The 22,287-nt window shown below is 41.6% G+C and overlaps 1 protein-coding gene across 4 annotated transcripts in view; it reads right to left on the bottom strand.

Annotated features, from left to right (window-relative positions):
• CCDC57 (coiled-coil domain containing 57) overlaps positions 1-22,287 on the bottom strand; it is a 130,217-nt gene that overhangs the window by 62,941 nt on the left and 44,989 nt on the right. For all 4 annotated transcript variants that reach the window (XR_012154777.1, XM_073310540.1, XM_073310543.1 and 1 more), the window contains exons 8-13: positions 14,864-15,022; positions 13,238-13,400; positions 11,981-12,115; positions 6,833-7,061; positions 3,715-3,906; positions 157-257 (exon numbers count right to left, since the gene is read on the bottom strand). Coding sequence is in view for 3 of the 4 variants with exons in the window: in XM_073310540.1 (XP_073166641.1) it covers positions 157-257; positions 3,715-3,906; positions 6,833-7,061; positions 11,981-12,115; positions 13,238-13,400; positions 14,864-15,022 (979 nt within the window). In the remaining variant the exon portion in view is untranslated. The remainder of the gene's footprint in view (positions 1-156; positions 258-3,714; positions 3,907-6,832; positions 7,062-11,980; positions 12,116-13,237; positions 13,401-14,863; positions 15,023-22,287) is intronic.

The raw sequence follows: 22,287 nt of genomic DNA, 5'->3' as shown, positions 1-22,287 counted from the left end.
ACAGGTAGGCTGGTCCCTGACACCCCTGTACAGGCCAGCCTGTGCAACAGATCTTGCTCCATATACTGAACATTTTGCTCGCAAAGAAAATGTGTATAACAAAAATATATAAAATAGCAAGGATAACAGCTTTGGGTAGCTCAAGATTCTTCATACCTTTTGTATGTGCTGTGTTACCATGGAGTCTGAGTGTGCTGTTCTGGCTTCCAGGTTCTTCAAAGGAGCTCCAGAGAAAACTTCATCAGCACAAAATGCACCTGAAAGAAAAGGGTAAATGAAGCAAAAAAAACCCCCACCATAACATATTAGCACCTACAAGAACTACACCATGGATCAAGAATCTTTTATCTGAGCGATTTAAACAGCAACAATCTGGTCTGATTACAACACAGGTATATTGTTCCAGCATAGGTAATGAATATTTTATAGTAGACAGTCTTGAACATGCCGATACAGTAGGGTAACCTAACAGTATATGCTTATTATTTATCTTCGATAGACAGAAATACTTCTAGATAATACAACAGGGCTCATGCTTCAAAAATCATGAGCATCCACCTCACAATAACTTTGTTTAAAGGATGCTGTTTTGGTGGAAATAATCTTGGGCACCTGGTATTCACATTCCAAAATTAGTTCCAAATGTAAATAGGATGATTAGGAGATGGTAGCCTTAGAGTCAGCATATTTATTTTCAATAACCCTTGGAACACTTTTTCAAGAAGACTGAAAAAAATTAATGTTGTGCCAATATTTTAAAAGGGTGGACAGGACAACTCAGGAAATTATAGGACTGTCAGCCTGACATTGATCCTGGGCAAAATAACAGAATGGCTGATATGGGACTCAATTAATAAAGAATTAAAAGAGAGTAATATAATTAATGCCAATAAATATGGGTTTATGGGAAATAGATCCTGTCACGCTAATGTGATATCTTTTTATGATGAGATTACAAATGTGATTGATCAAGGTAATAATGTAAATATAATATTTTTAGACTTCTCTAAAGGCATTTGACTTGGTGCTGCATAACATTTTGATTAAGAAACTAGAACAATACAAAATCAACATGGCATACATTAAATGAAGTAAAACTAACTGACAGGTCTCTAAATGTAACTGTAAATCGACAATCATCATTGAACGGGTGTGTTTCTTCTAGTGGTGTCCCTTAGGGATTGGTTCTTGACTCTACACTATTAAACATTTTCATCAGTGATCTGGAAGAAAACAAAATCATCACTGATAAAGTTTGCAGATGACACAAAGATTGAGGGAGTGGAAAATAATAAAGAGAATAGGTCACTGATAGAGAGCGATCTGGATCGCTTGGTAAACTTGGCAGAGGCAAACAATACGTGTTTGTATATGGCCAAATGTAAATGTATACATCTCGGAACAAAGAATGTAGACCACCCTATAAATATGGCCAAATATATCCTGGGAAGCAGTGTCTCTGAAAAAGATTCAGTGGATAATCAGCTGGATGCATGTTATCTGGACCTGCTAATTTAAAAATGTCTACTTTAGTAGCAGTTGTTTAATATCCTCCTGAGATACTACTGGAATGGAGAGAGTGTCATCATTATAAGTAGTGCCCTTTGTTTTCAGGTTTTACCCTCCAAAAAACTGCAGGTTTTGAAAAATCCAGTATTCAGATTTTTCCATTTTCTACCTGGATTTTGTACCTGCTCAAACTCCCCATGCCTGTTTGCAGACTCCATAGCAGAAAGCACAGTGCACCTGCACAGGGGAGGGTAACTGCCAGTTGGTGACCGGTGTAGCTGCATAAGATGGGCAGGGAGCCTGCTAAGACCACTGACTGCTGCAGTGATAGGCCAAAAGGAGTGGAAGGCTGCACCTGGTGAGTACTGGCCCTCTCCTGACCCCAGCCCTTCAGCACGGCCCAGGGCAAAGACTCCTCTCTGCTCCCCGCATCCCTATCTCCCTCCCCACTTCCAGACCCCTATTCCCCCTCCCTCTGTGGGTACCAGGAAGCCCATCTCTCTCCACCAGTCCACTTCCCCTATCCACCACCCCCACCCACCAGGTATCTCTCTCTTCAACTTCCCCCCATGAATGCTGGGCTCCCCTTCCCCCATCTGACACCTCCTCCCCCTGCCACCAAATCAGGTACCCCTCTCCCTCCCAGGTTTCAGAGGAACAGCCGTGTTAGTCTGTATTCGCAAAAAGAAAAGGAGTACTTGTGGCACCTTAGAGACTAACCAATTTATTTGAGCATGAGCTTTCGTGAGCTACAGCTCACTTCATCAGATGTTTACCGTGGAAACTGCAGCAGACTTTAATATCCTCCTGAGATACTACTGGAATGGAGAGAGTGTCATCATTATAAGTAGTGCCCTTTGTTTTCAGGTTTTACCCTCCAAAAAACTGCAGGTTTTGAAAAATCCAGTATTCAGATTTTTCCATTTTCTACCTGGATTTTGTACCTGCTCAAACTCCCCATGCCTGTTTGCAGACTCCATAGCAGAAAGCAAAGTCTGCTGCAGTTTCCACGGTAAACATCTGATGAAGTGAGCTGTAGCTCACGAAAGCTCATGCTCAAATAAATTGGTTAGTCTCTAAGGTGCCACAAGTACTCCTTTTCTCTCCCTCCCAGACACCCCTCTCCCTGCCACCCCCACCCATTTCCCCTTTATGATAGCCCCTGTGAGCAGCTCGGTCTGGGGACATGTCATGATCTGGAGAGGAGCCCCAGAGCACAAAACCCCATCCACTGCACCTACCAGGCAGAGCTCCTGCCTGCCCCTGGGCCAGGAACAGATTGTTCTAATCTCCCTGTGTCTCTGAGGAGCAGAGCTCGAGAGCACACAATGTGGGGAGGAGGATAATGGCAGCCCCCCTGCTGTTTGCAAGTCAGTGACTGGGATCCTGCCCCTGTGCCACCTCTGTAACAGGAAAGATAATGATTTTGGGATCCATGAGTATTGGGGACCTTCCCTCTTCTCACCGGGCACCCCTTACCCACCACCCACAGACCTCAGCGATAGTCTGTGTGAGTAGCTGGGCCCAGGGACATGTCCGAGACTTCAGGAAAACAAGCCTTGGAAAAGACACTTTTCCTACACTCCCTAGGACTCCCTAGGACTTTTGGAATTCATACTTAATATAAGAGGCCTCAGTGCAACTGTGAAAGTCACCAAAAGTAAACTATTTTTGTTTTAAAAATAAGTTTTATTTGTCCAATGGGGAATGGAGATAATGATTTCATAAACAATATACTCTTACTTTTCTCTATTTGTTGACTTTTTCTCTCTTCCTGTTCCCCAATATTAACCCGGATATTCACCTAGAAAACTGTGAAGTTAATTTTTTACACTCCTCTTTGCCTGTTTATTAATTTTTAAATAAACACTGCTAAATTCCAGGAAAATAAAATTATATGATATGACTACATCAGGGGGCAGGAAGGGCAGGTGTGGAGTGAAGCAGAAGTGAGGAGGATGTGAGGGAGGGTATAGAGGAGCAGTAGGTTGGAGCAAACAGCCAATCAGCACAGGGCAGAGAAAAAGTCTGAGAACAGTTTTAACTGGAATGTCAAGAGGGCCCAAAGTATGCTTTGGCTGTTTCTGCTCCTACCAGCAGGAGTCTCAGGCTGGTTCTCCTTTGCAGTTCTCCTCCAAGGCCACATGGCACGGAGGCATCAGCTGGATCCTAGTGGAAATTAATGCTGAAACATGTTTCTCTTACCATAAGTTTCATTGAAATTGTGGGTGTGGAGCTGAGTGATGGGTGGAGCTGAGTGGTGCTGAGTGCTGGATGGGTCATGAGAAGGAGCAGATGATTTTCTGGGAAACTTAGATGCCTTTTCTAGTTGCTCTTCCATTATCCAGCATTTGTGCTTTAACTTTCTTATTTCCTCTTCCAAGGATTGAACATAATCTATAAACATAAAAAAAGATCTTGGAAAAGGTATTTTAACTTAAACAAGCAATTAAATCATAGTGAGTTTGGCAGACCACTTGCTAGAGAATTTGCTTTTATCCAATCATACAATTCTAGAGTTAGAAGGGATCGCAAGGGTCATCTTAGTCTAACCCCTGCCAAAGTGCAGGATTTGTTGTGTCTAAACCATCCAAGGCAGATGGCTATCCAGCCTCCTTTTGAAAACCTCCAGTGAAGGAGCTTCCATAGCCTCCCTAGGCAGTCTGTTCCATTGTCCTACTGTTCTTACCAGTTAGGAAATTTTTCCTGAGATTTAATCTAAATCTGCTATGCTGTAGTTTGAATCCAATGCCTTTTGTGGAAAAAGGAGAATGTTTCGCCATCTTTTTTATTGCAGCCTTTCAAGTATTTGAAGACTGCAAACATATCCTCCTTAAGCTCCTCTTTTTCAAACTAAAGAGAGACATTTCCTTCAGACTTTGCTCATATGGGTTACATTCCATCCCTTTGATCATCTTTGTTGCTCACCTCTGGATCCTTTCCAGTTTCTCTCCATCCTTTCTATACACTGGTGACCAAAACTGGACACAGTCCTCCAGCTGAGGCCTAACCAGCGCCGAGTAGAGCAGTACTATCACCTCCCATGACTTTCATGCTATGCCTCTGTTAATGCAACCTAAAATTGTATTTGCTTTTTTGCAACAGCATCGCATTGCTGACTCATGTTGAGGTGGTGATCCACGACAGCTCCCAGATCCTTCTTAGCAGTGCTGCTGCCATGCCAGTTTCTCCCCATTCTTTATTTGTGCATTTGATTTTTCTTCCCGAGGCGTAGCACCTTACATTTGTCTTTGTTGAATTTCACTTTGTTGTCCATAGACCAGTTCTCCAATTTATCAAGATCCCTCTAAATTTTAGCTCTATCCTCCAAAGTGTTGGCGGCCCCCACAGGTTTGTGTCATCTGCAAACTTGATCACTGTGCTCTCTATATCTACATCCAGCTCAATAATAAAAATGTTAAACAACACTGGACTCAGAACAGATTCCTGTGGAATCCTACTTGAGATATCCTTCCAATCCAACATCATTTCATTAATAGTTACTCTTTGTTTGCAGTTGTTTAACCAATTATGTATCCACTTAGTGGTAGTTCTGTCAAACCTGCATTTCTTCAGCTTACTTATCAGAATGGCACATGGGACTGTCTCAAAAGCCTTGCTGAAGTCCAGGTATATTATGTCCACCACATTCCCCCATCCACCAAATCAGTTGCCCTGTCAAAGAAGGAAATCAAGCTGATTTGGCATGATTTGTTCTTGATAAATCCATGCTGGCTGCTAGTGATCACCTCTTCATCCTCCAGGTATTCGCAAATTGAATGTTTTATACATTGCTCTAATAGCTTCCCAGGTATCAGAGTCAGGCTGACTGGTCTGTAGTTCCCTGGCTTCTCCTTTTCCCCCTCTTTGTAAATGGGCACCATGTTAGCCCTTCTCCAGTCTTCTGGGACCTCTCTGTCATCCATAAGTTCGTAAATATTATTGCCAGTGGCACCAAGATTTCTTCAGCTAATTCCTTCAGTACCCCTCAGTACCACCTTGAATCAGCTGACAAGAGTACCATATCCTCCAACTGCTGGAAACAGAAAGAACTGAGCTCTGGCAGCTGCAAACTTTTTATATATAGGAGGATGGCATCAACAAAAAGGCCCAATGGTATTGTCTTCAGCTATTAGCAGGGAAGAACTATATGCACATGTCAGAACGAGCATAGAAGCTTGAAGAGAGAAGTGTCCTTTAGAATTAATGGATAGAAATCTTTGATTGAACTGATTAATCGAATTGTTTCACTAACAGAGTATAAATTAATAGGTAAAGTAAGAGTTTACGTCTAATGAACACCTCTGCACATAATAATTAGCACTGCAAGGTTTAAAATAACTGTGTTAACTATTCTTAACTATTCATAACTATTCACAATGAAATCTCGAAGTTAGGACAGAATAAACAGCCATTTTGGAGGGGAATGCAGCAGGTGCAGGAGGATCTACTTTGCTGGGTCTGTCTGGTTTTCTCAGATCCAGAAAATGGTCTAGGCTGGCTTTGGAGTAATTCAGAGGACTCAGAAGTTGAATGTTTAGCTAAGTGAGGCATGTGCAGTGAGCCAATATGCAGTTCAGCTGCACATGTTTAGATTATTGGCAAAAAAAAAGTGTTTAAAAAATCCATACCAATTGTACCATGCATGTGCAAAAGGGCCATTAAAAGGCTCAAAAATGGTCAAATTTTCACCAAAACATTCAAATGCTTCTCTTTTGGGATGGTTATTTCCCTATCAAATTACAGTCATCTTTCCTTCCCAAAGTTCAAAAAGGGTCACAAGAATTTCTTTATGAAGGGGAAATTGTAGTTTTCATTCTCCTTATACTCAAAAAAGTGAACAATTTTGGCCCAACTTTATTTTAGAAAATTTTTGGTAGGGACTATGCCTGCAAAACTGTATCTCGAATGGTTAAATTTTCAGCAAGTAATGAGCTGGGGGTTGCGAACAGAAATAACTGGCCAATCTTAACTATAATGGTTGCTACCAGTTCCCCCTGTAACGTATTGGTTCATTCATAACCCATGTATTCTTCTCTGGGTTTCCTGCTGCGTGATGAGTATTTAAAATACACCTCTCACAGGTAAGGTGAAAAGGAAAAGAAAAATGTAAACTGTGATACTAAAATGTTTCAAAATATAGACAGATAATATTAATTAAAGGGATACATTCTAAAATATTTTTTCTTGTTTATAACTAGTATTTCTGTTAAATAAGATGAAAATGGTATTCTAAGGCAAGAGCTGTGACTTAAGAGGAAAATGTGAAATGCCATACACATCTGCTGCACAGTAGCACTTTCAACCCAGTTCTCTATATTACCAGGAGTAAATATGACTGTAGAAGCCTTAGCATCAGTGGCAGTTTGCTGTCTGTATTGTATCTTTTCTTTCCTGGGGAACGAGGATGGTGTCTGATCACTGAGAGTCTCCATTTCTTTCCTCATTTCTGCAATAGCAGCCCGCAGGCTGGTGTTCTGTTCCTTTAGCCTTTGGATCTCTCTGGCAGGAAAATCTTTTCCAAGAACTCCTTTATTATCACCTAGAAACGTCTGAAAAATAAAACAGTGACATCATGTTGTTATCAATGATGGAGACAAACCAGGGTCTTGTGTCTTCCAAACACAGCAAATAATAATCTGCTCAAGGTTAAAAAGTACAGTATTAAGATCATATGGGAAGAGAACAGCTGAAAGAGGAAAATAATCAGGTAACTCTGGGAGTTACCTGAGAGAAAAGTACAACAGTTAGAACTGTGGTCAGATTTATTAAAATGACTGAAAGAAAACGTAGATCAGTTTAACTGACAGGAATACCCTCTTTCCCTCTCTATTCAATGGAGTTTCTATTTAAATAGGGTCCTTCATCAAAAGCAGAGACAAGAGAGAACGTTTTGCACAGATGGGTATAGTGTCTCTCAGAGGCAGAAAGGGAAAAATTACAAATGTAAACAGAAATGTAACACTGAAAATAGCTCAGTAATAATTATTGCAGTCAACTTAAAATGAGGGAAAAATAAAAGCAGCCAGTATGAATAGAAAGTCAGGTGAGTTTCAGATATATATGGCTATGCAGTTTGCACTTTCTTATAAAGTTGCTGAAGTGACTCTATAAGAAAGGTTACACAGTAACTAGCTTTCCATAGTCAGCCCAGTTTTGTCCCCTCACCCTACTACTTCCTCAAAACAAATTCCTTCCACCTGAAATTTCTTGTGTAGAGAAATTTCTGCCAGAGGAGAATTTTTGAGAAAGCATAAGATTAATAAATGTAACAAAATGCTTGGTTTAATTATGCTATTATATGATATTTATATGAAATGTTATGAGAATGTAAAATTTAAGTATTGAAGTTGGGGAGTGCTCGCATCTGGGTTTGTGGCTCATATGTGATGAATGGGAGGTGGTCTGCAGCAGAAGGTTTGTGGTCCATATTAGACATGTTATGACACTGTGGTATGTTGGGTGTAAACAAGTTGTTGTTGGACAGGCAACGATGAGTATTGATGTGGGGCCAGAGTTAAGGTTGTTTGTGTAACCTAAAGGGATAGATTCTCAGCAGCTGAAAACTGCCATAGATCTACTGACTTCAATGGAGCTATGACAATTTACACCAGCTGAGGATCTGCCCCTAGAACCACAATACATTCTTCACTTTCATCCTTCAGAAAGGCCTATTATGAATACAGTTCTGCCAAAATCTCAATGGGGTGAAGCAACAGATATTAGCAAAGTCAGAAATCTCCTGTCCAGCCCCAAGGAATTTTTCACATTTCTCAGTGATTTGCAAGTTCTTTAGAAGGATTTAAACCTAAAGCAGGGATCAGTATTACAGATGGTGGAGGTGTTGAAAGTTACACATATAGCCAGAAAGTAGTGTTTAGGGATTCAACTATGCTTGGGATATCCTATTCTACTGCACTGCAGTCCTTAACACAATATAAAATGTGAAAGTAGAAAAAAAATGAAAGTCCAAAATTAATGCACAAACTGAATGTATCTTGGAAATATGTATTATCTTGCTTATTCGTATTAGATATACAGCTACATTATGAAAAAATATGCTGGGGATATGGTTCTCCATCCTTCTTCAATATTCTAATAGACCAGTCTCTTCCCAATGTTCTAAATCCTACCTGCAGATTTCTTCACCACATGATGGTTTTTCGTGTCCAGTTTATTCCATTTTAATATTTACAGCATAATTAAGCACTGCTGAAAGACTCCTTATTGCCTGCTTCCCCATTTAGAGTACAGCAACCACAAAAATGTTTTCCTCTGGAATATTTTCACATTTTCCTTCTGTTCTCTCAATCTGGGATTCTCGACAGTCTTCCAAACTTTTATACAGTCATAGGTGGCATAATTATGTAAATACACATGACAAGCCTGTCCTTTGACTGTTACCTCCAGCAGTGGGATGATCTTTCTGTCTACCTCATCACAATGAAACTTATAAAATAGTAATTTTTTAATATTTCCAACAGAATTTAATTTCTTTTGGGTCTTTAGCACATGCCATTCAAAGGCAAAAATTATTCCCTGAACATTATAATTCCTTCCACTGAAATATTCAAACAAGAAGCCAAATCTCTGTCCAAATACAATTTATGTGCCTGCTTTCTATTTCTGGTCATATATGAGCTGGGCCAGAGTCAAGTATCTGTGGACTACAATCTTCAAGGACAGAAGGCAGCAAGAATGATTTTGCAAATACTAAAAGGCCACTTTACTTCAACAAGGGACAGGAAATATACAGTCCTCCAAGGACAGCCACAATGCCATATTAATATAAGATTAAAAGCACAGGATATGAGAAAGGGACTGGGGAGGAGGCAACCACTTCATCTATGTCCACAACAAATTTTAAAACCATATTATTACCTAATGAAAACACAAACTAACTTTCACTTATAATCTGTTTTTCTAACTAACTGCAGAAATAAATTGAGGAAAATATAGTACATTCGTCCTAAGATCCTCAAAAGGAATGATTCCTTGTAAAATTTTTGGTGTGGCCCAGAGGTCAGAGGTACAAGCGGCAGAGCCCTCTATAATGGAAGTCCGGGGGCAAAGCCCCATAGTAGGAGAAAATACCTGCCATACCTCCATCATACCTGGTGCATGGGGTCGCAGTGCCACTCAAGGATAGACAGTATACTTATAAAGTTTGCAGATGATACCACGCTGGGAGGGGTTGCAAGTGCTTTGGAGGATAGGATTAAAATTCAAAATAATCTGGACAAATCTGGAGAAATGATCTGATATAAATAGGATGAAATTCAATAAGGACAAATGCAAAGTACTCCACCTAGAAAGGAACAATCAATCAGTTGTACACATACATGGGAAATGACTGGCTAGGAAGGAGTACTGTGGAAAGGGATCTGGGGGTCATAGTGGAGCACACTGTTGCAAAAAAAAGCAAACATTCTGCAGGAGTGTTGTACTCAAGACACAAGAAGTAATTCTTCCATTCTACTCCGTGCTGATTAGGCCTCAACTGAAGTATTATGTCCAGTTCTGAGTGCTACCTATCACGAAAGGTCTGGACAAATTGGAGAAAGTCCAGAGAAGAGCAACAAAAATAATTAAATGTCTAGAAAATAGGACCTATGAGGAAATATTGAAAAAAATTGGTTTGTTTAGTCTGGAGAAGAGAAGATTGAGGGGGGGCATGAAGTACATAAAAGGTTCTTAGAAGGAAGAGGATGAAAAATTGTTCTCCTTAGCCTCTGAGGATAGGACAAGAAGCAATAGGCTTAAATTGCAGCAAGGGAGGTGTAGGTTGAACATTAGGAAAGGCTTCCTGTAACGGTAGTTAAGTACAGTAACAAATTGCCTAGGGAAGTTGTGGAATCTCCATCATTGGAGGTTTTTAAAAACAGATTAGACAAACACCTGTCAGGAATGATCTAGTTATTACATAGTCCTGCCTTGAGTACATGGGACTATGACCTTTTGAGGTCCCTTCCAGTCCAATACTTCTATGATTCAGGGAAAACTCAGTAGAGAATCATTCTTCCGTGCATAGGCGCTGGGCTATATGGGCTCATGGGGGACAAGGACACACCAATATTCTGGAAAGCAGGCCCAGCCCTACCAATGTTTAAGCCATGAGTGCAACCAGAAAAGGGGATCCAGATTACTTACTGGGACACCCCAAATTTGAGTGGCATTGGGGGCATCTGGGCCAAATTTGAGTGGCACTGCAACCCCGTGCACCAAGTATGTTGGCAGGTATTTTTCTCCTCTTTGGGCGGCTCCACCCCCCAGACTCGGGATGGGATGATGACTATTGCCCTAAGTCCCATTGTGCTAAAGTACATTTGCAACTGAACCCTATGTTTGCAAATTGGACTTCCTGCTGAGATGATTTAGTAAAATGGCAGCTCTTAATGGAAGACAGTAATTTAGCCCTGGTCTACACTGGTGGGGAGGATTGATCTAAGTTACGCAACTTCAGCTACATGAATAACGTAGCTGAAGTCGACGTACTTAGATCGACTTACCATGGTGTCTCCACCGTGGTGAGTTGACTGCTGCCACTGCCCCGTCGACTCCACTTGCGCCTCTCACGGCGCTGGAGTACAAGAGTCGATGGGAGAGCGTGCGAGGATCAATTTATTGCATCTAGACTAGACACGATAAATCAATCCCTGCTGGATTGATCGCTGCCCGCCAATCCGGCGGATAGTGAAGACATACCCTGAGATATTCAAAAAGCAGCAGGCATTCTAAAAAGATTTTGCAATTTCATATATTTTTAAAATATTCATTTAAGACTAACATAAACTTAAAATCCGCACTGTGCCAACCCCGGAGCAGAACAGAGAATCACAATTCGTTCTCTGTTCCTCCTTTGCTCTGAGAAAGAAGAAAGTTACTTCGCCCCTTTTCTTGGGGTAGTTTACCTCCCCCGTACACCTGGCATAATACTTTGGCCAGTGAGTGGTTGGGGCAGTCAGGTCTCCTCCACATCCCTGTCCACTTGTTCAAAGTAGTGAAAGAGTAGCCTCTTCTGTCCTTCCTATGGCCAGAATCACAATCTGAGCAGGACCAAACAGGAGAGTAAAAGAGGGTCCATTCCATGACTGAATAAGGCCAATTATAATCTAGTCCTTAGTTACCTAAGATGTTAGCATTAATCACTGCATTTTCCTTTAAAGGATAATATCCCAAATGGAATTTTTGGAGTCTGTAACAGTCCTTTCCAGTGCATACATTACATCTGTTAAATGAAATATCTTCTATGATATACATTGTTTTGACCATGGGTACACATACTTAACACATTTGTAAAGGCTAGTGTAGACACCCCCTATACATTTGTTCCAGGCTACAAATGTTTGTACCGCAAATTAACATGTAATCAATTAACTTGAGGTATAAAAATTTAGTGAAGACAAGCCCCACATAGCTGGTTGTATCAGAATGAATTCAACCCAAGACAAGGCAGTAAGTGTTGTCTAACCTGTTTCTCTCCTTCAGGCAATATACCATGTTTCTGAAGTGCGTGCACTGCTTGGTCTCTTTCAAAGGTCAAAGCAGACAGGACTGTTTCCATTTCACACAGCTTCTGTTCCTTCTCTTGTAGCTGAGCTATAACCTACAAAACACAAAATTACTGTGTCTTAAGTGCAGACTGTATAGAGCTATTAGAAGGGACGAACAATGGTCTTCTGGTTCAATCACATGACAGGAAATCAAGAAACGTGTTTTGAAATGTTTGCTATTTCTGGGTCTGCCACAGACCTCCTGTGTGACCCTGAAAAAGTCACTTAACTTCCCGGTGCCTCAACTTCCTAACCCGTGAAATAGTGACAATAATAATGATTTGCCTCACAGATATTCATTAATGTCTATAAAACACTTGGGATACAGAATGGTGTAATAAAACACCAGGATTACTGTTTACATTTTAAAATAGTAAACAGGTCATTTCATTATACCCATGTGGTTACTTGGCAACTGGCCATTGATAACCATCACCAGTACATTCTGTAAAATCTCTGAACAAGAAGGGTGTCTGCAATGTAGTCTACTCTACATGGGACTGCACTTTAAAACCATTCAGAGACTGAAGCTGGTGCAAAATCCAATGGCTTGCTTTATGAGCAGGGCATATTGCTGGAAGAATATGACAGCAGTGCTCTGAGATCTACACTGGCTCCCCATTGGTTTCCAGGTGGAGTTTATGTTCATGAGGAATCGCCTCTCTTTCCATGCCATACTGACACAGCTGGGGTGTTCAACCTGAACCCCTTTCATTAGAAAAGAGGAAAGGGTGGCTGGCAGAGTGTTCTCCATGAGGGCTCCGAGACCTAGCACTTGCTCCCCCCAATTGATCCAAAATATCCCGAATTTGGGTGACTTCCTGGAAACACTGCAAAATAAATCTGTTCGATAGGATCAGGGGAGAGTTCTGAAAGTAAGCTTCCCATAATGATGAAGGAGTAGAAAAGAGTATTTGTAGGTGTCTGGCTGTCTGAATTCCTGTTGAAATGATTACTTTAATGCTGCTGGGATTTTATTTATTGTTTTATTAATGATGTTAAGGTACCTACAGCCTTGGACAGGGTATCTTTTTTATTATTTTAAATCCAACTGAGTAGTCTGTAGAATCACAGAAATGTAAGGCTGGAAGGGACTTTGAGAGTCATCAAGTCCAGCCCCCTGTGCTGATGAAACCACTCAGTACAGACGAAAGCCAATTTGATGTAATAATGACCTGGTCCCTTGCTGTTGACAGGCTCTGTATTAGATCCTCTGATTTGTGATATTGATTTCTTTCAGCATTTTCACAGCGCCGCTGCCAGTCCAGTTCTGCTTGCACTTTAGCCCGTTCCAGAATCTGCTCTCGTTCTGCTGCCAGAGACAGTTGCTGCTTATACCTATGACAGAGGACCAATGTGAATGTTTTTTTCCCGTTCCCTGAATTTCTAGTTTGGTTACTAAGAGACCATCAAACTGGGGAAACAACATAGTATGTCCTATGTCTCAGGCTCTGGTGCTGAAGGGAGATTTTAATTACTGAAACATACAATGGGTAATTAACTAACATTTTGAACTCTGTAGAGGGCAACTTATTGTTTCAAAGAGTGTGGAAGACAATCTGAGGAGAGGCAATTTTGGATTTTATATGGACTTGGAGGGGAGCTAATTAAGGTATTGATAGTAAAGGAGAACTCTTGGAGTAAATACCAATCAATTGGTAAATTTACAAATCTGAGAAAGAAAATTACAAAGTAGTTAGTCAAAGTTATACCAATTCCATAAAGAACAACTGGAGAAATGAAGGGAACTATTGGAGGTCCCATGAACAGAAGTATTAATGGGGAAAGAAGTAAATGAAGGATGGAAGATCCTAAAGGATAATGTATCACAAAGGAGGCACAGAGGAAAGACTAATGTGTCATGAAGATAGTTAACTCTGAAACCTGTTAAAGAAGATAGTTATATATACAGCTGAAATGAATACTGGTATTATACAAGAAATGGGAAAAGGGACTGTAGATAACAAGGTAGGAGTATAGTATTCATGAATAGTAAATCAACTTGTAGAAATGAATTAAAAATGGCAAAAATTTGTTAGCTGAATGGGTAAATAAAATGAGAAGAAATTACAACCATGGAAACAAACTAGGTTGTGGGAAACGGAATAGGACTCTGGTTAAACAAAAATGGAGAGAACAACAGAGAAATTCCAGGATGATTGAAGTACTAATCAACTGTGATTTTTCCTCCATTTGTAATATAACAGAAAAGGAGAATGAGACACATTGAGAATGGAATATAATTGACACTCGGGTGAACCAGGACACATGGTTGATAGGGGAAAGTAAAAGAATCAAATTTAAGGGTGGGATTTTCCAGAGCACTCAGCATTGACTAAATGCTGCTCCCACTGAAATCAATGCCAAAACTCCCATTGATTTAAATGGCACCAAGGGTAGGTCCAATCACTTGGGGTATGTCTACACTGCAAGTGGGAGCAAGCCTCCCAGTCCAGATAGACAGAATTGCACTAGTGGGGGCTTGAGCTAGCGTGCTAAAAATAGCAGTGTGGATGCTGCATCTTGGGCTGCAGCTCAGGGTCTCAAGCCCATCTGACCCCCTGGGTCTGAGCTGGGGTGGCCAGCTCATGTCTTTGCTGAAGCTACAGCATTCACAGTGCTATTTTTAGGGTGCTAGCTTGAGCTCCCCAGTGCAAGTCTGTCCACCTGGGCTGGAAGGCTCGCTCCCAGCTAAAGTGTAGACATATCCTGAGAGCTTTTAAAATACCCACTCTAAATATTTATCCCTACACAAAATCATTAAGGGGTCAAAGGTTTAGCAATCTCTTAGAATCCTTTACCTTTCTATATCCTGCTGGAATCTGGCCAATTCTGCCCTCAGCTTCTCCTCCTCCTCATGCAATGACTGAATTTGAAGGTCTTTAGAAACAGTCTCTTTGGAGATCTGAGCTAGATGAGAATCCCAGCTTGTTTTCAGTGTTGTTAGCTCTTCTTGAAGCCTATACAAAGTATATAAAAACATATACTAGTTAAAAAGAAAAAATATATTTTGTTTGAAGACAGCAAGCAAGTCTTATTCAAAGCAACCAATTCTATTAAATACATGTCAACTATTATCCTACTAAAAGTTATATTTTGCAAACATAGCATAGCAATATTAATAATAATGATGATTTCTCTAAAACCCACAGAAATTAACAGAAGACTTTCAGTGGACTGAGCACTGTTTTATGACAAATCTTTTTAAGTACCACAGAAGCTCCCACTTTTTTGAGTCAGAAATGTGTGCTTGCAAATTGTGTACTGTTAAATGTGCAGAAAATGGAGGCACCCTAGACAAAAAGGCTCATGTTGTTCCAGCTGCAGTCTTCCAGGCCAGGGGAAGCCTTAAAAGAGGCTCCCTAGCCAAAGAGGCTCATTTCTACCAGTAAGTTATTGTCTCCCTGAATTATCTCAGCTATTATTTTCTCAATATCAGTCCACACTCCCAATATACACACAGCTCAGTGCCCGTAGGAGGAGATTGACAAGATGTTCAAAAAGATAGCTCAGTGGTTTGAGCATTGGCCTGCTAAACCCAGAGTTGTGAGTTCAATCCTTGAGGGGTCCATTTAGGGATCTGAGGCAAAAATTGGGGATTGGTCCTGCTTTGAGCAGCGGGTTGGACTATATGACCTCCTGAGGTCCCTTCCCACCCTGATATTCTATGATTCTACTGCTTCCGCCCTATCCACAAGGCTTGTTACCCTGTCAAAGAAAGCTATCAGGTTGGTTTGACACGATTTGTTCTTGACAAATCCCTGCTGACTGTTACTTATCACTTTATTATCTTCTAGATGTTTGCAAATTGATTGCTTAATTATTTGCTCCATTATCTTTCCGAGTACAGAAGTTAAGATGACTGGTCTGTAATTCCCCGGGTTATCCTTATTTCCCTTTTTCTAGATTGGCACTATATTTGCCCTTTTCCAGTCTTCTGGAATCTCTCCCATCTTCCACGATTTTTCAAAGATAATCACTAATGGCTCAGATATCTCCTCAGTCAGCACCTTGAGTATTCTAGGATGCATTTTATCAGGCCCTGGTGACTTGAAGACATCTAATTTGTCTAAGTAATTTTTAACTTGTTCTTTCCCTATTTTAGCCTCTGATCCTACCTCATTTTCACTAGTATTCACTTTGTTAGACGTCCAATCACCACCAACCTTCTTGGTGAAAACTGAAACAAAGAAATCATTAAGCACCTCTGCCATTTCCATATTTTCTGTTATTGTTTTTCCCCTCCTCATTGAGTAATGGGCCTACCCTGTTCTTGGAAGTGTTGTTCTAAATCAGCAATAAAAATTTTGGCATACTGTGGGGTCATGTGGGTACCCATAGCAGTGCCACTGACTTAAAGGTATAAGTTGCCCCCAAATCTGAAATGGTTATGGGTGAGGACAAAGTCACAAAGTTCAGCCACAAGGTGTGCCATAGCCTCATCAGGGATACTGTTCCTGACAGTTTGTAGTCCATCCTCATGTGGAATATTGGTGTAAAGAGTTTCTCCATCCATGGTGACCAGGATGGTGTTTTCAGGAAGATCACCAATGCATTGTAGTTTCCTCAGGAAGTCGGTGGTATCTCGAAGATAGCTAGGAGTGCTGGTAGCGTAGGGTCTGAGGAGAGAGTCCAAATAGCTAGATAATCCCACTGTAAGAGTGCCAATGCCTGAGATGATAGGGCATCCAGTATTTCCAGGTTTATGGATCTTGGGTAGCAGATACAGTACCCCTGGTCGGGGCTCTAGGGGTGTGTCTGTGTAGATTTGTTACTGTGCTATAGCAGGAAGTTTCTCGAGCAGCTGGTGTGGTTTCTTTTGGTACTCCTCAGTGGGATAGGAGGATAGTGGTCTGTGGAATGTGGTGTTGGAGAGTTGCCTGGCAGCCTCCTGTTCTTAATCTGACCTGTTCATGATGACTTCAGCACCTCCTTTGTCAATCCCTTTGATTATAACGTCAGAGTTGTTTCTGAGGCTGTGGATGGCATTGCATTCTGTACGGCTGAGGTTATGGGGCAAGTGATGCTGTTTGTTCACAATTTCAGCCTGTGCATGTCTGCAGAAGCACTCTATGTAGAAGTCCAGTCTGTTATTTTGATTGTCAGGAGGAGTCCACGCAGAATTCTGATGAGGCCACGGCACACCTGGTGGCTGAGCTTTGTGACTTTGTCCTCATCCACAATCATTTCAGATTTGGGGACAACTTATACCTTCAAGTCAGCAACACTGCTATGGGTACCCACATGGCCCCACAGTATGCCAACATTTTTATGGCTGACTTAGAATAACGCTTCCTCAGCTCTCGTCCCCTAGCGCCCCTCCTCTACTTGCACTACATTGATGACATCTTCATCATATGAACCCAAGGGAAGGAGGCCCTTGAAGAATTCCACCTGGATTTCAACAGTTTCCACTCCACCATCAACCTCAGCCTGGACCAGTCCACAAAAGAGATCCACTTCCTGGACATTACAGTGCAAATAAGTGATGGTCCCATAAACACCACCCTATATTGGAAATCTACTGACCGCTATACTTACCTACATGCCTCCAGCTTCCATCCAGGACACATCACATGATCAATTGTCTACAGCCAGGCCCTAAGATACAATCACATTTGTTCCAATCCCTCAGACAGAGACAAACACCTACAAGATCTTTATCAAGCATTCTTAAAACTACAATACCCACCTGGGAAAGTGAGAAAACAGATTGACAGAGCAAGATGGGTACCCAGAAGTCGTCTACTACAGGACAGGCCCAACACGGAAAATAACAGAACAACACTGACCATCACATACAGCCCCCAGCTAAAACCTCTCCAGCACATCATCAACGATCTACAACCTATCCTGGAAAACGATCCCTCACTCTCACAGACCTTGGGAGCCAGTCCAGTCCTTACTTACAGACAGCCCCTGTCATAAAAATAAAGAGAAGGGTAACTACCTGTCTGTACACAGTACTATAAAATCCCTCCTGGCCAGAGGCAAAAAACATCTTACCTGTAAAGGGTTAAGAAGCTCAAGTAACCTGGCTGGCACCTGACCAAAAGGACCAATAGAGGGACAAGATACTTTCAAATCTGAGGGGAGGGGCGGGGGCTTTGTCTGTTCTGTGTGGCTTTTGCCAGAGACAGAACAAGAAAGCAAGCACTCCAACTCCTTAGTAAATATTTAGCAAGGAAATGCATTAGATTATCTTTTGTTTTGGCTTGTGATTTTCTCTGTGCTGAGAGGAAGGTGTATTCCTGGTTTTTCTTTTTGTAACTTTTAAGGTTTTGCCTAGAGGGAAATTCTCTGTGTTTTAAATCTAATTGCCCTGTGCGATTATCTCCCATTCTAATTTCACAGAAGTGCTTTTTTTACCTTTTTTCTTTCTAATAAAGTTCTGTTTTTTTTAAGAATCTGATTTTTTTTAGTGTCCTAAAAAAACCAAGGCTGGTCTCTGCTCATCTTGTTTATTCTCAAGCCTCCCCAGGAAAGGGGGGTGTAGGGCTTGGGGGGATATTTGGGGTGAATAGGTCTCCAAGTGGTCCTTTCCCTGATTCTTTGTTAAATCACTTGGTGGTGGCAGCATTTACCTAATCCAAGGTACAAGGGAGAATTTGTGCCTTGGGGAAGTTTTAACCTAAGCTGGTAGAAATAAGCTTAGGGGGTCTTTCATGCGGGTCCCCACATCTGTACCCTAAAGTTCAGAGTGGGAAGGGAACCCTGACACCCCGCAACCCAAATCAAATACTCACTAGCAACTACACACCACAGAAACACTAACCCAGGAACCAATCCCTGTAACAAACCCCGTTGCCTACCCAGTCCCCATATCTACTCTAGCGACACCATCAGAGGACCCAACCACATCAGCCACACCATCAGGGGCTCATTCACCTGCACATCTACTAATGTGATATATATTATCATGTGCCAGCAATGCCCCTCTGCCACGTACACTGGCCAAACCGAACAGTCTCTACGTAAAAGAATAAATGGACACAAATCAGACACCAGGAATGGTAACATACAAAAGCCATTAGGAGAACACTTCAATCTCCCTGGACATTCAATAACAGGTTTAAAAGTATCCATCCCTCAACAAAAAAACTTCAAAAACAGACTTCAAAGAGAAACTGCAGAGCTACAATTCATTTGCAAACTTAACACCATTAATTTGGGCTTGAATAGGGACTGGGGGTGGCTGGATCACTACAAAAGCAATTTTCCCTCTTTTGGGATTGACACCTCCTCATCAATTATTGGGAGTGGACCACATGCACCCTGACCGAATTGGCCTTGTCAGCATCGGTTCTCCACTTGTAAGGTATCTCTCTTCTCTTCATGTCCCAGTATATTTATGCCTGTATCTGTAATTTTCACTCCATGCATCTGAAGAAGTGGGTTTTTTTACTGACGAAAGCTTGTGACACAAGTACTCCTTTTCTTTTTGCGAATACAGACTAACACGGCTGTTACTCTGTAAACCAAATAAATCTGTTAGTCTTTAAGGTGCCACCGGACTCCTCATTGTTTTTCTAATCAGTTTGATCTCGCTTTGTGCCTTGGCCTTTCTAATTTTGTCCCTACTTACTTGTGTTGTTTATAGTCATCCTTTGTAATTTGACCTAGTTTCCACTTTTTGTAGGATTCTTTTTTGATCATTGAAGATCTCCTGGTTAAGCCAGGGTGGTCTCTTGACATACTTCCTATCTTTCCTACACAGTGGGATAGCTTGCTCTTGTGTCCTTAACAATGACTCTTTGAAAAACTGCCAACTGTCTTCAACTGTTTTTCCGCTTAGACTGGCTTCCCATGGGATCTTACCTACAAACTCCCTGAGTTTGCTAAAGTCTGCCTTCTTGAAATCCATTCTCTTTATTTTGCTGTTCTCTCTCCTACCATTCCTTAGAATCATTAACTCTACCATTTCATAATCACTTTCACCCAATCTGCCTTCCACTTTCAAATTCTCAACCAGTTCCTCCCTATTTGTCAAAATAAAATCTAAAACAGCCTCTCCCCCAGTAGCTTTCTCCACCTTCTGAAATAAAAAATTGTCTCCAATGCATTCCAAGAACTTGTTGGATAATCTGTGTCCTGCTGTGTTATTTTTTCAACAGGTGTTTGGGTAGCTGAAGTGCCCCATCACCACCAAGTCCTGTGCTTTGGATGATTTTGTTAGTTGCCTAAAAAAAGCCTCACCCACCTCTTCTTCCTGGTTAGGTGGTCCATAGTAGACCCCTACCATGACATCATCCTTGTTTTTTACCCTTTTATCCTTACCCAAATACTTTCAACAAGTCTGTCTCCGATTTCCATCTTAACCTCAGTCCATTTTTAATAAATAAGGCAACACCTCCCTTTTTTCCCCTCCCTGTCCTTCCTGAGCAAGCTGTACCCTTCTATGCCAATATTCCAGTCATGCATATTATCCCACCAAGTCTCTGTAATGCCAACTATGTCAAAATTGTGGTTATTTACTAGCATTTCAAGTTCTTCCTGCTTATTCCCCATACTTCTCGCATTAGTATCCAGACATCTAAGATACTGATTTGATTTCCAAACCCCCACCCCAGTTCTGTCCTATCTCTCCCTTGTCCCTGCTATAACAGCACATGCTCCCCCCAAATTCTGATCCTTCACTCAGGCCTCCATGTTTTTGACTTACCTGTGGGCTTTGGTCACCTGCCACCTTTGAACCTAGTTTAAAGCCCTCCTCATGAGGTTAGCTAGTCTGTATCCAAATATGCTCTTCCCCTTCCTCAATACGTGGACCCCATCTCTGCTTAGTAGTCCTTCTTCCCAGAACAGTATTCTGTGGTCAAGGAAGCCAAAGCCCTCCTGGTGACACCATCCTCACAGCCAGGCATTCACCTCCAGGATGCATCTGTCTCTGCCTGGGCCCCTACCCTTTACCAGAAGGATCAAAGAGAACACCACCTGCGCTCCCAACTCCTTCACCCTTACTCCCAGAGTCACTGCTGATCTGCTGAGAGTCATACCTCACAGTATCATTAGTGCCCACATGGATGAGTAGCATGGCATAGTAGTCAGAGGGCCACATGATCCTAAACAATCCCTCCGTAATGTCGCGGATACAGGGCCCTGGCAGGCAGCATACCTCCTGGGATGCCATGTCAGAACGACAGATGGGTGCCTCCATCTCCCTCAGAAGAGAGTCACATTAATTGCATCTAACCTCAGGTGTAAGAGAAGACCCACCCTGAAGACTAAGGACTGGTCTGCAATGAAAGCATACATCGGCATAGCTAAGTCTCTTGGGGTGTGACAAATCCACACCCCAGAGAGACATAGCTAGGCCAACCTATGCCCACGAAGAATCCTTCTGCCAACCTAGCTTCCATGAAACCCCTCCTATTGCTGTAGTGAGTGTCCACATTGAAATGCTACAACAGCACAGCTGCAGCTGTAGCGTTTTAAGTGTAGACCTAAATCCCCTTTCAGCTGTGTGGCTGCCCAGCAGTCTATCAAGTGCCTGCTCTTCAGGTGCTCCTCCCTCCACTGCCGCACTGCTCCTGCCCTCTGCCTTGGAACCCCTAGCAAACTTGCTTTGCAGAGTGTGGGAAGGGAGGGGGGGGGAGCTTATGTCAGGGTGTCTGTGATAAATGAAGGGGAGGGGATAGTTCCCTCTTCTGGACACCAAACCAGCCAGTTAGCAATAAAATCCCTGTTAATAGCTGTTCTCTACTTGCTTTAAATGTAAAGGGTTAAAAAATCAATAGGTAAAAGGAAGGGAGGGGCACCTGACCAAAAGAGCCAATGGGAAGGCTAGAACTTTTTAAAATTGGGAAAAAACTTCCTCCTTTGTCTGTCTGAGTTGTTCTCCTGGAGAGTAGAGACAGGGCTGGAACTATGCTATAAAAAGCGTTGAGCCACGTAAGAAAATCATCAGATCATATCTAGAAACTACTCATTTGAAACCCCAGATATGTAAGTAAATCAGGAAATGTATAGGAAGATGCGATTAGGTTTATCTCTTTTATTTCTTTATGGCTTGTGGACTCCTCTGTGCTAACCCCAGGTGCTTTCATTTTCCTTGTAACTTTTAAGCTGGACTTCAAGAAGCTATCTTGATGCTTAATCCTTGTAGCTGTTTTTTTTTTTTTAAAACCTAGCAAAAAGCCTAAGTTCCAGATGTATTTTCTTTCTTTTTGTTTTTAATAAAATTTACCTTTTTTAAGAACAGTATTGGATTTTTGTGTCCCTAAGA

This window comes from Lepidochelys kempii, chromosome 14, assembly GCF_965140265.1.
Source record: "Lepidochelys kempii isolate rLepKem1 chromosome 14, rLepKem1.hap2, whole genome shotgun sequence".
NCBI lineage: Eukaryota > Metazoa > Chordata > Testudines > Cheloniidae > Lepidochelys > Lepidochelys kempii.
This window is presented reverse-complemented; position numbering and strand designations above follow the sequence as displayed.